At 53.7% G+C, this 15,886-nt stretch overlaps 3 protein-coding genes across 3 annotated transcripts; 1 reads left to right on the top strand and 2 right to left on the bottom strand.

Annotated features, from left to right (window-relative positions):
- Window positions 1–4,434: 4,434 nt before the first annotated feature.
- HER10_EVM0001774 (GATA zinc finger) lies at window positions 4,435–7,620 on the top strand (the record flags this gene model as incomplete). Its single annotated transcript, XM_035471509.1, has 2 exons — window positions 4,435–7,281; window positions 7,345–7,620. 2 exons carry the CDS (start codon window positions 4,435–4,437, stop codon window positions 7,618–7,620), a joined length of 3,123 nt encoding a protein of 1,040 aa, XP_035326065.1.
- A 1,406-nt stretch (window positions 7,621–9,026) lies between these two features.
- Window positions 9,027–10,487, bottom strand: HER10_EVM0000621 (RTA1 domain-containing protein; the record flags this gene model as incomplete). The annotated part of the gene is made up of 4 exons (XM_035470394.1): window positions 9,027–9,762; window positions 9,857–10,003; window positions 10,117–10,216; window positions 10,412–10,487. The coding sequence occupies 4 exons, from the start codon at window positions 10,485–10,487 to the stop codon at window positions 9,027–9,029; spliced, it is 1,059 nt and encodes a 352-aa protein (XP_035326027.1).
- A 389-nt stretch (window positions 10,488–10,876) lies between these two features.
- Window positions 10,877–15,010, bottom strand: HER10_EVM0011908 (uncharacterized protein). The gene is made up of 2 exons (XM_035481320.1): window positions 14,029–15,010; window positions 10,877–13,966 (listed from the first exon to the last, which is right to left on the bottom strand). The coding sequence occupies exons 1-2, from the start codon at window positions 14,279–14,281 to the stop codon at window positions 11,589–11,591; spliced, it is 2,631 nt and encodes an 876-aa protein (XP_035326358.1). The 5' UTR covers window positions 14,282–15,010; the 3' UTR covers window positions 10,877–11,588.
- Between the last annotated feature and the right edge of the window lie 876 nt (window positions 15,011–15,886).

Raw genomic sequence — 15,886 nt, 5'->3', positions numbered from 1 at the left:
TCTACAGATGACTAGGTAGACTCGGATCATACCCGGCCTACGGGTCTCTACTATTGATTCATTGTTGTGCGAGATGCTCTTGTGTTGCTCGTTAACGGTTCTCTTGCATTGTGGTTTCCCGAGCTTTTCCGTCAACCCCCCGGCCGGAAAGCGCACTTTGATTTCAAGCTGTGGTCTGCTAACTAGAGGGCCATAGGTAGGGGCACGTCAGGTTTACGGTTGGTGTTCAAAGACGGAGCGAGGAGAGGTGCTAGTGATGCATGCCCGTTACGTTATCTTTAGCTGCGCGTGCCTCAGCTCGCTGCGAGGAGAAGGAATGGTCGGATTCGCATCCGTTTACGATGTCAGGCTTGGGCTTGCTAAAAGGTGATTGCTCTGTCTACTCATTCAATAACCGGGAGAGGGGAAAGCTCAAGTGCGCATCATGGCTTGGCTCACGCGACTGAACATGAATATATGAATAGTGTCGGGAAGTTCATCTCGATGATGAGAAGCGCTCCAAATTGGCGGACATCTCTTCTGACAGAACTCGCAACATACACAGTACAAAGTGTATCATTGAGGTATGCCATTCCTTTGCTGATCTTTACTGCTTTTGGGGGTATCTGGTGGGCGAGAGTCACATGGCAGACCACAGGTGCGCTGTTGAGTGTGGTGCTTGTGGCGGTCGGCTGAGGTCTCATGTGGCGCCGAGACGCGGGCAGGACAGGTTCAGTCAGGAAAGAGGCACAACTGCACGTAATGTGAGGTAGACAGAGAGCTTGGGGCAAATATCAGCTTTGAGGTTAGAACGAGGCTGCTGCCGAGGGGGCTGGCTGGCTGCCGCCGAGTCAGGGGCCTTGTCAGCGATCTTTACGGCGGAGGGCACGACGGGTAGATCGTGAATAAGCATCACGAAGGTTTTTGGTGTGAGACGACCGGGCGGGTGGTGGCATTGGCTGCAGGATGTTTGTGGTTTAACCCAGGTTCGGGCCGCTGCCCCAAGGCTTGCCAGGATATGTTTTTTTCCCAGTCTCGGCGAAAGGATCTTTCCAAAAAAGCTATGTGTTGGGTAGGGAGAGATCGAGGGCGCCGTGGCATAGTGCCAGAGAGGGTCGATCGCCGATGACATGGGAATCGAAAGTGGGAGACGGTGTCGATGCATATTTAGAAATGGAGAATGGGAGAAACCCTAGGTGCCATGGTGCCTAGGTGTGCAGTCTCTACCTACGCTAGGGGAGATGAAATGGGGAATGCACTTTTGCTCAAGTTCTCTCGTCACATAGGTAATAGGTTTCCTGCTGTGCTACTTACTGCAGCAAGTGGTGCCATAGTTGGCGGGAGAGAAAGATGGGATGGGACCAACGGTTCGTTTTGCTGCACGGGCTTGGGTGCAGTTGATGTTTGTTACCTACTTTTGTGATACCGTAAATAGGTAGGCAGTGTATGAATGCGGCGCGGAAGTGTTGGTTGTGAGCACGTCAGGAGTCAAGGGTGGTGTCAAGGGGGCGGTGGGAGACTTTCAGTGGGAGGTGGTGCCGCAGCTGTTTGGGCTGGTCTGGTGTTCCGCGTGTGTGTGAGTGTTGGAACAATTTAAGGCTGTCCAAGGCGGCAAGGCCCCAGGAGAAATGACGAAATGGATTTCTGCTGGGGAAAAGTCAACTCTGTCCGTGCTTGTCCCGCTCGCAAGCCCATCCCTGTTCCTATGCTACTGCCTAGGTAGGTGAGTGCCGTGTTCAGTATCTGGTTGATGGTGAGGCACCTGTTGAAGTTGGGTCAGATAACATGTGGTTGTAAGGTACTTGAGGGATAGAAGTAACAAAAGTAACATTCGGAGTAGTGATTCAACAAGTCGATATGCTGTGTAGATGCAAGTTGGCAAGGTTGGATGGGACAAGTACCTAATGCTCATCTGTCGAAATCATGGAAAACATGGGAAAGTGTGGCGGCCCTTTTATTGGTTGGAGGAACATGGAATCAAGACAGGTACAAAGTACGTATCCTCCCTCTGTCGCATCTCCCTCCATTCAGCGTCCAGTCTGAATGCAAGGGTGGGGTCATTCCTCTCCACTTGAGGGGTACATCGCGACAACCTACATATTAGTCCAGAATCAGACCCCAGTTGATGTATATTACGTGTAGCGGCACCCAGCATCCCCATATGATGACGAAAGAGGTTTCTCTCGAGCACGATTGGCGTTATCTTGTGGCATGGCGGGCGCATACCTTACCATTCCATTTGCTGCTGGCATTCTTCAGACGCACCTCTCGAGTGTTGGGACTACTGGGAGAAGCCTTGGGGGCCATGGGGGCTTACAGTCGGCGCATTCTCATAAGGCAGGCAGGCAAGAAAGAGGAACAAACCAAGCCTTGCGCCTTACTGGACCTCCTCACTCACTCAGCAAGCCCAATGACCCATGTGGGGGATGGATGCCCTGTTCCCACGAGATGCTGCATGCCATGCACCAAAAACAAGGTACGGACACCTACCCGCGTCCCGTCAGCCACGGGCAGCATCTTCAACATTCCACCCGACTCTGCCACGGCCGAGAAATCGGAACACCACAGATCCACGACGGATCGCACCTTCTTGACCGGCCTATTTCCATTCAATTTGTGTTCACCACCTCAGCTAGCCGCAGTCTTTCAAACTTCAGACAGTCTCTGACTTCACTCAGCATGGTGCTGCCATGCGCAATCCATGCATGTCAAATCTCTCCCACCGGGTCTGATCCGGACTCACTCACATACATAGGGCATATCGTTCGGCACATCATTCCTGTTATATGGGATTATCTGGGCTTTATTCTCCTCTGGTTTCTGGCGGTTCCGAACTTCCGGGTAGGGCAGTTTTCCAGGATAGCCATTCACCTCACACCTTGGTGATTGATTTCTCGCATAAAAGGCTACCGAAACTATTGCGATTGTATAGAAACAACCCGGCCGTTTTTCACCCTGTCAAGCCTGTCTAGAGTATGATGGCCCATCACCATCACGTGCCCGGTGAAACCAAGGTAGTACCTTATTACGGATACGGTGAAGGCCAAGAACCGAGCAGAAGGACAGAGAACGGGGCCTGGGGTCGTACAACCTTAGAAACGATGTGCCATGCCGAAGATCCCAAGGCCGGCATGCCCTGTCTCGGTGGTCTTCCTCCGGCGGTGGGCGACACCTCAGTCACAGACACAGACTCAAAGAGGATTTCAGGAATAGGCACTTACTGCTTATGGCGCAGGGCAGGCAACCTTCCGCCGTCAAAACATGCCGGATCAGCACGGGCACTATTGAAGGAAGGGTGGTAAGGTATCCGTAGACGACTCCCAGGTGCCAGGGACCTCTCGTCTCGTTTCCTCCCCGTCCCCGTCCCAGTCACAGTCCCAGTCCCCCCGTCCGTCGCTACCCAAACGCGCCGAGTCTTTCCAATGTAAACCCAACCTAGGAAGTATCCGCAAGGAAATAGGCAGTGGCACCCAGCATCCCCGGTCCACTCCAGCGCACCGGGCTCTTGAATGATGGAAGCGACCGTGACTGTCCGCTCTTTCGCCCTTAATGCTGCCCGCCCACGTCCAAGGTGAGGTAAGCAGATGGCAAGGTGAAGCCAAGTATCTCGCGGACGTAATTAGGTACCGATAGAGCTTCCTACACGCCAAGAGGAACATGTCAATACATCAGCCGCCGAGCCGTGGGCCCTGCTGCCATGCCGCCCCCAATCACGTCTCTTCCCCCCTTCGCCTGTCCGTCCACCACTACGTAAGGTACGGAGTGCATAGTTACATAGTTACTTACTGCGTACTGTACCAGGTGGGTGACTGGGCACACTGGAATCAACCACCGAGAACGTCCATCAAACTCCATCTTCCCTCCCCGCAACAAAGCCAATTTGGGTCCTCCCACGACTGTTTCTCACGTCTGCTCCCACCACCTCCGGCCTCCGAATCCACCGACGCTCAATTCTTCGACACGACAAGACTCGACATCAACAACCCCACGACGACATCCCCCGCCGCCGCGCAGCATAACGCATTTCTGCCTCGCCGAAATCAAGCGGCCACCGCGCTCGACGCCATTATCCCGCTCTTCACCAACCCCGAAAACCCGACCACCGATACTCATCTGGCCGACGTTCAATTGCCGGCACCCTAACCTACTTTTCCCGCAGCACACGACGGTCTCTCCCTCACAACTCCTACAATACGTGTACTGGTCCATGACAGGAGGACGAGGATTGTGACGCGATATCGCACCCCCGACCGTATGCACCGGTGGCACTATTTAAGCCGGCGCCTCGGGAGAGAAAAGTACAAGTTGGACGGCTGAACGAACCACCCACTGGTTGCGACTCGACAACCTTCGACGACTTTTTGCAACCCCACCACCACCATCGACCGATACGAGACGACACGACGACTGGTCCACTATCAACGATAAGGTCCTTGGGACACCGATGCGATCGCCATGGAGGCCTTCTACCCGCAGCTCACTCCCCAAGAGCTGCAGCGCCAGATGTCGCAACAGTCTCAGCAGCGCCAGATGCAGGGCCAAGGCCAAGGAGGCGGCCACGGCTACCACCAAATGAACCAAGGTCATGGCATATCAATGATGGGCGGCAACGGCGACTCGCTTGACGACATTATCAACAGTAACAACCATGAACTGCAACGGCGCCGCAGCATACACCAACCATACATGCCCTCAAACCAGAACACCCAAAACGCCGGCGCCGACAGAAGGATGTCCATGATGGAGTTCGGCGCTGATGACAACCAGATGCTCAACTATCCCTTCCAAAACCCGACCATGAACGGCGAATTCTCTAACATGGCCGGCCAAATGGGCAACGGCATGAATGGCGGCATGGACGGTGGCATGACGAATAACGGAGGGATGGGCAACAGTGTTCCCGGCAACATTTCCATACCTGGAGGCATGGAGGCATACGCTACCCAAGACGGACTGCAGATGTCGCCGACAAATGCATTCACCTCCTTTTCTCCCGATATGATGAGTTCAATGATGCCTCCGGCGTACGCCAGCATGGGCATGCCGACTACGTCAAGTATGAATATGTACAACCAAACATCCATGGCCAACGCTTTCCCGAGCCCTCTCAACACGACCGCCAACGACATGACCATGGATCTGGGAGCTGATGAAACACCCGGAACAGCACCACAGTCTGCCCTCGACACGCCACTAGATATCGACAACGCCGACAACGAGGCTTTGAGTATGGGTCAGCAATATCACACGCCGGCAGACAACTCGAACAGACCAATTGCCCAAGTGCCCAAATTCGCCTCTGTTTCAAGCGGTCAACAGACAACTCCGTCAACATTATCCCGCGAGGTGTCGACCAACTCTGGTCAGACTTCTTCGCAGTCCCCCAATAACCGATCATCATCCATGGCAACGAGCCAGACACCAGCCTCTGCTGCACCTGCCGCAACCGCAGAGACCACTCCCGCCATGGGACCTCAAACACCGCGTGCAGAGTCCAAAGAGAAGAACGTCTACTCAAAGAGCGGCTTCGATATGATGCGGGCGTTATGGTATGTCGCTACAAGAAAGGATCCCGAGATTCATCTTGGCGCCGTGGACATGTCCTGCGCATTTGTGGTCTGCGACGTCTCACTGAATGACTGCCCGATTATCTACGTTTCCGATAACTTCCAGAACTTGACGGGTTACAGCCGGCATGAAATTGTCGGCCAAAATTGTCGGTTCCTGCAAGCTCCCGATGCCAAGGTTGAAGCTGGCTCGAAGCGTGAATTCGTGGACGACGCGTCAGTCTACAATCTCAAAAAGAAGATTGCAGAAGGCCGCGAGGTTCAGCAAAGTTTGATCAACTATCGCAAGGGCGGCAAGCCTTTCCTGAATCTTTTGACAATGATTCCGATCCCGTGGGACGACCCCAACGAGGTGCGATTCTTCGTTGGCTTTCAAATCGATCTCGTCGAATGCCCAGATGCCATCTCTCAGGGCCAGGATGCAGGAGGTGTCAAGGTCAACTACAAACATAGCGACATTGGCCAGTACATTTGGACACCCCCGAATCAAAACACTGTCGAGGCCGAAAATGGACAGACGCTGGGTGTCGACGACGTGTCTACCCTGCTACAGCAATTCAACCCCAAGGGTGTGGTGTCTGACTGGCACAAGCAGTCTTGGGATAAGATGCTTCTCGAAAACACCGACGACGTTGTCCACGTTCTTTCTCTTAAAGGGCTGTTCCTATACCTATCACCTTCTTGCAAGAGGGTCTTGGAGTACGACGCGACAGAGCTGGTAGGCAATTCCCTTTCGACCGTATGTCACCCGTCCGATATTGTGCCCGTTACCCGTGAACTCAAAGACGCCACGGCGGGCAATTCGGTCAACATTGTCTTCCGCATAAGGCGGAAGCAAAGTGGCTACACGTGGTTCGAAAGCCACGGCTCCCTGTTCTTCGAGCACGGAAAAGGTAGAAAATGTATCATTCTGGTAGGGAGAAAACGACCCGTTTTCGCATTGAGCCGGCGAGACCTCGAGGCGCACGGAGGCATTGGCGACAGCGAATTATGGACCAAGATTTCGGTATCCGGCATGTTCCTCTTCGTGTCTTCTAACATTCGTTCTTTGCTCGACTTGCAGCCAGACACCCTGATAGGCACCAGCATGCAGGAGCTTATGCGCAGAGAGAGTCGTGCCGAATTTGGCCGAGCGATCGAAAAGGCAAGGAGAGGCAAAATAGTGACATGCAAACATGAGGTTCACAACAGGAGAGGACAGGTGCTTCAGGCACAAACCATTTTGTATCCTGGAGATGCCTCAGATGGTCAGAAGCCCACGTTCTTATTGGCGCAGACCAAACTTCTCAAAGCATCGTCGAGGAGCATCGCACCGGCGGCTACACCCCCTGGAAGCGTCAAATCAACTTCTCAGGTCAACCAGAATGTGCAACTCGCAACACAGAGCACCGATCTCGTAAAGGCCGGGCCGGTGTCACTACCGGGCGGGCAAGCGATGCTCGGCTCGCAGGATGCTGCTCTAGCCTCGGACGACAACATTTTCGACGAGCTGCGAACGACAAAGTGCTCCAGCTGGCAATTCGAGCTCCGCCAGATGGAGAAGGTCAATAGGATCCTTGCTGAAGAGCTGGGTGGCCTATTATCGAATAAGAAGAAGAGAAAGAGGAGAAAGGGAGTAGGCAATGTCGTCCGCGACTGCGCCAACTGCCATACACGCAATACGCCCGAGTGGCGACGGGGTCCTAGTGGTCAAAGAGACCTCTGCAACAGCTGCGGTTTACGCTGGGCAAAGCAGGTGAGAAGCGCCGAGCCCTCTGTAGTAAGCCGAGTGGAGGACGACGATATTAATCAGGATTAGGTTGGACGGGTTTCACCGCGCAATTCGTCTCGAGGAGGCGCAAACACCAACGCAGACGCACTCAGTAAGAAGTCGAACTCGCCCATACACTCGTCTCAGCTCCAAAACGAAGTCAAGGCCAGCAGCAGCACGCCAGCAAGACCTAGCGACAGTTCAGGGAACGGCACACCTGCCACGTCTGTTTCCGTCTCCAAAAGTCACCAAGGCATGCCTCCACCGAGTCAACCTCTTCTCGAAGGCGGTAGTGGCGGCGGAATGACATCCATACGTGAATAACGAGAGAGCGACAATGATCACCCACCCATCTATCTATCTTACGCGCAACTCACATACTATCGGTCCAAGCGCACGCCCTTTCTGTCGAGATACCATTATACTTTCGTTTCCCAGAGTCTTGTGGCGATGGCCTGGTAATACCTAGTGCCCAGATGCGGCACCAACAGAGATGGTTGACATCACCCCGGCGATTTTTTCTTGAACATTTCTAGGAACTTTGACATTTTCTCTACGTAAGGTACACGAGGCGTCATGGACCGGGGGTCAGAACGCAAATTTATTTTATTCGGGTGATAATCAGTCACTCGCTGTTACGGCCGGAACTGACCAGCTTGCGATACCACACCGACATCATTTTGGGTAGATTGGCATCATAAGTTTCTCCTTCTTGGAGGTGGGAAAGGACAGCAAAAGAAAAGCAGCCCTCCCTGTACCCCGGTGGTTGGTTATCTGGTCTGAGATCTTTCTATTTAGGAGGTGCTGGCCAAGGATGATTTTTGCGGAGCGGAATAGGCTTAGAAAAGAAGCGATCAAGCATTTATGAAGGCCGGATTGGTTGGAAGCGGTGTTTTTTCTTCCCCGTCTTTTGTCTGTATTCTTTTACACCTTCCCTTCCTACGTATGAAGTACTTGTCGGGATAAACCCGCTTGATACCATGGGTGGGGGGCCTGGGAAATGGTGAGTGGATCAGGCAGATGAGAGACGGGTGAGGGATGCGAATCATCGCCCATCGGCCTTGGTGTTAGCCATTTTATATGAAACGGAATGTAGCTGAATGAGACATACCCCATGGATTTTGTTTGCATGAAGTCTTGTATCTTTCTGTCGTGGACGTGATGGCTGATTATTTGGAGTGAGCTGTGTGCTATGGTGTTAACGGCGTTGCCTCAATCCCAAATGTGACTATCGTGCTGGCACCACCCACCTATTCAAGGCGTCGACGATCTTGAGACTTACTACGAGTTCTTGACTGTGCCGTGGTGAGTTCGGTGTCTTCTCTCTAAGCCGCGTTTAGACCTCAAACCTTCTTCCAACGAAGTAAGTAATAGTAGGTCGTTTGACTTGCACCACCTACTCTGAGTAAGATGGGAACGATGATGCTGTTAGTCTCGATCCATTACTCGCCATGGGCCGTTGCCCATGAAAAGGCTATGTGGTGGTGTACAGACAAAGAGCTCAGTCCCGTCGAGAATGGTTATGCGGTGAGGTGAAATCGCCTCGTATTGGATCCTACTACTTGGATATCATGCCAAATTACTCAGATGAGAGATGACCGTTGACAGAAATGTCTGGACGTATTCAACCATGGCCGGCCGCCTACAGTTGCAGACGAGGACGAACTGAACAAGAGGAAAGCAAGAAACCGGAAACACGAAATCATTACGGCAAACATCACTCACAACACTTACACATTAAACACCGTCTTTCCCCTTTCCCCCCTCTCCCAAAACCTCTCCATCCCGCGATCCCTCCCCTTCATCAACCCCCTCACATCAAACGGGTCAACAACAGTCACCCAAAACGCCCTCGGATCCTTCCAACCCGGTCCCTCCACCTCGGTGTACCCGTCCGGGGCAAGGTATACCGTATACCGCTCGGGCAGATACCGCCTCGGATGCCTGACATTAAACATGCAGACGTTGGCCAGCATCAGGCTCGCCTCGAAGACGTAAAAGAACCACTCGTAGCGTATCGCGGGGGGCACGTCGCCCTCTCTCGTCTGCGCGTCGAACCGGACCCGAGCGAGGCTGAAGTATTCCGCGACGCGGAACAACGTCCTCGCGGAGATGAGCGCGACGCTGACGTAGAGCGTCGCCATGGGCTCCTGTACGCCGCTCACGGATGCTACGCCGGCGGCGACGCACCGCCGGTGGAAGACGATGGCGAGAGCCACAAAGGAGGCGAGGACGAAGATTTGGAGGAGCAGGCTTGTCTTGATGAGGGCGTGGCCCGTTTCTAGTTCGCGCTGGGTGAGGGATTGGTTTGCGGAGTAGGAAGCGCCCCACCCGTTCAGGGCCTCGACGATGCTGGAGAAGAAGGCGAAGGTCGTGAGGACGCGGCCTGGGTGGAGGGGGGAGGCGTAGGGGGCGTAGTAGAGGACGCGGCCTAGGATGTTGTAGTTTGCTAGTTCGAGGAGGGGTCTAGAAGTATTGAGAAGAATGGTGAGTTGAGTAATCTTGTTTTCTCTTTTGCCCATTTTGGAGGTGGAGATTTGAGAAGTATGGCTGTACTTACGGAGCTGCGTAGATGAGGCACACACTCGCGATGAAGATGTTGAGGTCGTCGTAGTGCCACGCGCCGTAGGTGCGGACGGCGAAGCCGGCCGTGAAGAGGAGGCAGCAGAAGGAGAAGAGGGCGGTTACCCTGAAGAACTTGTAGTGACTAGATTATCATATCGTCTCTAAATCAGCAAAATATTCTCTTCCTGGGTGGCTGGCTGACTTGGTCTTTAGATTCCAGAGTCAGACCCAGCAGACGGGTGTTGAATGACTTACTAGCTCTGCCAAAAGTGTAATATACCAGAGGCGGCAAACGCTACGGCGAAGAAGATGGGTGCTGCTTTGTTTGGGGCGTAGAAGTAGTAGCTCCCGTCGACTTTCGGATTTCTTGTAAGTAAAAGGGGGCCTGCCAGGGAATGTTGTTCATTCTTACCATATTTGCCGTCCTCCATGTTTGTTCCGCTGTTCCCCAAGCTTGACCGGTCTCTAGGAGTTTCTCGTTTTTCAGTTGATAGAGAACCAGTTGTAAGCAGATTCTGGGGAGCTGAGAGTTTTCATAGGATTCAGAAACTGGGTTGTAGTTTTAGAGTCTCGAGAGATATAACCTGATGAAGAGGACTCCCCGTCCTACGTTGACTTATATACATTTATTATTCACATCAGACATCATACACACTTGTAGAAACAGGCCGTTTCGTCCATCAGTAGAAAACATGCACTTTCACATTCGATAATCTTCCAATTGCCCACTACTCATGCATCGAAATCGTAACCCGACGAATACGCTCGCCAAGCCCCCCCAAGATCAGCCTCACAAGGCGTCGCCATTAACCAATCGCATTCATCCCTCGAATACGACGCGCGCAGAAAGATGACCCGACTGACAACACCTCGAACACTCCACGAAAGAGCCAAGGTTCATCAATATCGCAGTCTGGTCCTTGATTCGACGACGATGAGCAACATTTCTCGAATCTCTTAAGATTCGAGATGCCTGAATCAGCCCAAGAGACAGCCCAGCCTGAGAGCCAAGTGCATGCCCCGGTATGTAGGCCCTTGTCAGCTGTCATCCCGTCGTATATCTCGTGTGTTTGATCTTCATTGGGTTCCCCTGGCCTTTCCCAGTCTCTTGGTATAGTCTGGTCGACAACCTGGAAGATGTACCCGACGCTGTCGGCTCGACGGTGACTAACCGGCTCGTTGGGGATTCTATGAGCAATGCGGCACGCAGCGCTCTGCAAAGATGACCCCATGAGACTGCCCAAGCCTCTTGAGTCCATTCTTCTCATTGGTTCACGTTCCGAGAGCCAAGTGAGGCTGCTTACACTCAGGAGCAATACACGCAGGACACTGTAACAAGCTCTTGAAATCGTGAAATGAATTCATCCCTGAATAGTGCCTGGCAAGGCCAGCGTACTGGACTAAATGCCTCGTAATGCCAATCAAAAAAGTGGCCAAAATCCCTTCAAGTGCCCTCTTATCCCTTTCCACCGTTCCCAAAAGTGTTTATACATGAGAGAAAGAACCAGGACCCAACGTGGATGTGATGCCACACATTGTCGGGATATCTGCACGCGCGAAAACCTCTCCAGGATCCAAGGCCCGTTTCGCGTAGCTTGCTTCCTTTACTCTCTCCAAAAAGAGAAAACGCCCAAAAAGGTTCCCATCCTAGATGCAGTTCCTGGCGATTATAAACATACAGTGGTCATACATGAAATCATTACAGACTGATGCCTCCTGGGGCCCCATCAGTCAACCTCCCACCCGCGACCCGTTCCGTTCGCGTTGTCGGTGGCCTCGTCATTCTCGCCATCGTCGGTACCAATCACGCTATTCGCACGCGATGACTCGACTTGGCTGAGATAGTAATCGTCGTTCTCGCCCCAGCTATCGTACTCGTCGTCAGAGTAGTCCCACTGCACGGGGATCGTCTCGCCGCCCTCGCCGAACCCGAACATCATACCGCGCCACTGCCCGGCGGCGATCTTAGCAGCCACCTGGAGCATCAGGGCGATGAGATGACTCGGCGGACCCAGAAGAACCTCACAGGTCTTGGATACGATGGCCATGGGGAGTCTGCGAACGAGTTCCAGGCGACTTCTCAAGGGGTGGTATCTGGCCTGGGTGCTCGTGGGCGCAAAAAGGTTGGCCGCTGTCGGTAGAGGGGAGAGCGCCCTACGGCCAACGGAAATACTGCTGGTGGTTGATCTGTGTCGGATGTACGGGCGACGCACGACAGCTGTGGTTGCTGCTTCATCCTCGGAGAGAGCAACCTTGTCAGGCTGCTCAACCACCTCAGAGACCATATCTGGCGCCGTGGCGGCGCTCTCTAGCGAGCTGTCATCGGTAAGAGACGAAGTCGCATCCCAAGTTCGCCGAGTCTCCGGGGTGACAGTTAGATCGGAAATGTCGCGGTAGTGCCAAGGCTTCTTAGGGATCAAAATATTATCGTGAGGGTATGGGAACCTCGTCGGGGACACGTCTGAGGCAGGAGATCTTGGGACAGGCGTAATTGGCGACTGAGCCGGCGAGTGCCATGACTTTGAGCTGTGGAACGAATCTGTAGATCCAGTTGGTGAAGTTGCTTCATCCAGAATCGGAGTCGATCTCATGGCCGACTTTGACGGCGGCGAGGTAACGAGGGTCAATTGTGGGGGAACCAGAGCCCTGCCGGCTCTGAATCCACGAAGCTTCTTTCTTCTGCCACCCACAACTCCGCTGCCCTCGAGAACTGCCTCTTCGTCTGTCGCAGATTGTGATTCGCTGCTTGACCCATTCGCGCTGGTACTCCTCGTCTCTATCGCTGACGTCTCGCAAACAGCCTCGGGCTCAGCTATAGGTTCAGGGGCCGGCGTAGACTCGGGAACTGCAGCGGCCATCTTGATCTCGTAGTTCCGGATCACGTCATAAATGTTAGTGGGCGTTGGTGTGCTTGCCTCAGCCGACAGAGGTGTCTTGGGCAATGCCTCCACAGTGACGAGCTGTTCCTTGATATCGTTTGGCAGCCTACGATCAGTTGCTGGCCGCTGAACAGTCACTAGAGTCTCCACCTGGATGTCTGTCTTGCTTTCCTTTGGCTGGGTCAATGAGTCGTCGATTTTAATGGAAACTTGGGAAACCTCAGGGCTCTGGGCGTCCTTTTCGCGATCGACCGTCTCTGTCGAAGGTACTGTCACAGGTGCTTGTAGCGGGGCGGCATGCAATACTGGTGAGACCGCGGCGGCAGTCACCTCTTTGCCAGTGTTGTGGTGTGCATCAATGCCGCCAATGTCACCATTCGTAACTTGGACTCCTAGTGACTTTGCTGATGGCTCCTCGGCGGGAACCGTCGGGTCTTTTTGGCAAACCTCATCTTCGGGCTCCACTTCCTCGGCGATTGAGTTCTCGAATGTGGCTTCTTCGTGACTCCCCTTGGGCTCGGTGTTTTCCATCTTGACTACGTCACACGTAGGACCTTCCTCATGGGTCATCTCTTGAGCCGTACTGTTGCTATCAATATTGCGGGTTGCCTCCGCTCCGCGCTTCGGGATCTTCAATTCTGAAGCAGCGGCTTGTCTCTCGGCCGTGGGAGTCAGCGCAGCATCCGTGGACTCTGCCGCTTTCGGTATCTCGGCACTCGGATCACGGGATCTTGAGCTTGAGTGAAAGTCGCTGCTGACAGTGGAGAGCCGGCGTTGCTCGCTTCGGCCGCGGAGAGAAGATGTCGAAGCTCTCCTGCCGGTGTTTGGCGTCAAAGCTTTGGGCGTCGGTGATACCTCGACTTCGTGAGCTGGGGTCGAAAGGACTGGCAGGGCTCGTTTAACCGGGGGTGTCCATGGTCGCTTTTTCACGGGTGTTTTTGGTTTCTCGGGGAGGATGACGGTAAAGGACCGTTTGAAAGGGCATTCCGTCTTCTCGAATTGCAATATTTGATCCCAGACACCCTTCAGTGCCGCAGCCAGTTCCTGTTCATCGGCGTTGGTGACGGGAATCTCAATCCTCCAGTAATTGGGTCGGCGAATTTGTAGGACGAATTTGCTCGAGTCTTCGGCAAGGGCCCAGCATTGGCTTTTGGGCAACATTGGCTGCAGAGCAGAGCCGCAGTTCAAGAAGGCGACGGATCCTGTACGGTATATTCGGAACGGCCCTATTGGGATGGCCCTCAATCAGCAATGGCCATGAGAACGTTGATGGACTTGCGCGACTTACCAATGGCAATCGTCCTCTCGAGCTGCGAGTGGGCAGACAAAGAGCCGGGCTCATCTGAAGGGCCGCGACCTGGACTCCGAGCTCGGCCTCTGGATGCAGCAGCGAATGCTACGATCTTGACATTTGGGTGGTTGTATAGTGTCTCGACAAGGCCACCGGCCGATGTGGACGGTGCCGGGCGTGACATATGTGCTGGTATCGGGGCAGTTGCGACGCGGCGAGGAGCCGGATAAGCAGGACGTAGAGATTCCATCGTGGTATCCCTAGGGAAAGGGAGAGTATGGGAGCTCGGCCAGAGGAGATCAGTGTCGTCAGGTACGTGCGGGAACTATCAGTTGACGAGCGAGTGCAACGAATCGGACCTGGGTCATGTCGAAACTGACACCGAGTGCATGACAGGCCTTGAGAGGAGAAAGTTGTCGTCGGTGGTGACGTTGGTTTGGCGTTATCGATTTGCGTCGCGTAGGTCTAGCGCGCCGGCCTTGGTCGTCGGAAGCGAAAGACTGATATGCTGGCCGTAGCAAGGGGGTAATTTTTGAGGGATCCGAGAAACGGGCAAACAAACGGGCCCAATGCAGCGGCGCGGAAGGACGTGGACCCCCTTTTGAGCCGAGCGAGAATCGGCAACTTAGGAAATAGAATGTCTTGCTCCGGTCTCAGTACCCTTCAGATGAAGAAGAAACACTTGTGCCACCACACGATAGGTAGCGAATGGAATGGAAGAAGAAGAGGATGGGTGTGAAGAATATCCCCGGAGAAGCGAATGAGGAGAGGAAGAGGGACCGGAAGGCGGAGAGCGGAGGAAAGTAAGGTGAAGGGAAAAAAAAGGTTTTTGATAATTGAGATTGAGGCAAGGCGACAGGGAGGGGGGGATGGACAAAAGATGATGAAGCTTGGACGGATTTGGGATTTGCTCATGGTTCGACCAGGGGTTAACGATGTCACGGCTTCTTGGGGACTCGTTCGAGGCTTTGGAGGAAACACGCGCCCGACGGGGGGGGTTCTGACGCTGCCGGTTTCCTGAACCATCGCGTCGCCGTTTGATAGCGATGGGCCCCCCGCGCCCCGCACCCACCTGGGCACCGTCCTTAACCGCTCGACCCTGTGGCCGTACGATGAGTGAGACTTGCTCTTTCTCTCTCTCTCTCTCCCTTGCTCCTGGATCATTCCTTGCCTGACGTACCTCATCATCTCACTTTACCTCATTCGAGTCGATTGCTAATGCTCAAACACGCTGGCAGCCTCATACTCCGTACACAGTAGAGTGATGCTGAACATGCATTGCCACCTGGTAATTATAGGAGAGACCCTCAATTCCAGTAATGCGGGAGTTTGAGACAAAACGAACCCTCTCACTCACTCAAGCATATCCTGATTGGCTTTCACATGCCTCTCTCTCTTTCTCTCACTCACTCGCCCCCTCACTCACCGTCTCTCATACCTGATCTGAGTCTGCTATGCTAGATTCTCGTCACCCATCTTGTTGTGATCCAATTTGCTTTGATCTCTCACTTGCTCCTTCTTCTTATGCACGGAGACCATCTAGATAGATCTGGAGAACAAGCTAGGATGACTAGGCTCACTGAAGCGCGTGCCCTCGTGATGTGCCCGGCCCCATCTGGAGCTAACCTGGAGATTGCACGTCGTAGTCGCTTCGCGAATAAGGTGCCGCGTCCGCAATCCATTGGAGGGTCGCACCGGGGACAGCCGACGTATCCCAGCCAAAATGCACCCTTAATTTTTTTTCATGACTATCCGTACGGAGTACTGCGTGTAAGTACTCCGTATGGGGATCGATATGGGGGAGCCCAGGCGTTGTAATGTTCGCTTAGAAGAAAACGGCAAAGATGAGACGGGG

Source organism: Colletotrichum scovillei (genome assembly GCF_011075155.1).
Source record: "Colletotrichum scovillei strain TJNH1 chromosome Unknown Contig00012, whole genome shotgun sequence".
Lineage (NCBI taxonomy): Eukaryota > Fungi > Ascomycota > Sordariomycetes > Glomerellales > Glomerellaceae > Colletotrichum > Colletotrichum scovillei.
This window is presented reverse-complemented; position numbering and strand designations above follow the sequence as displayed.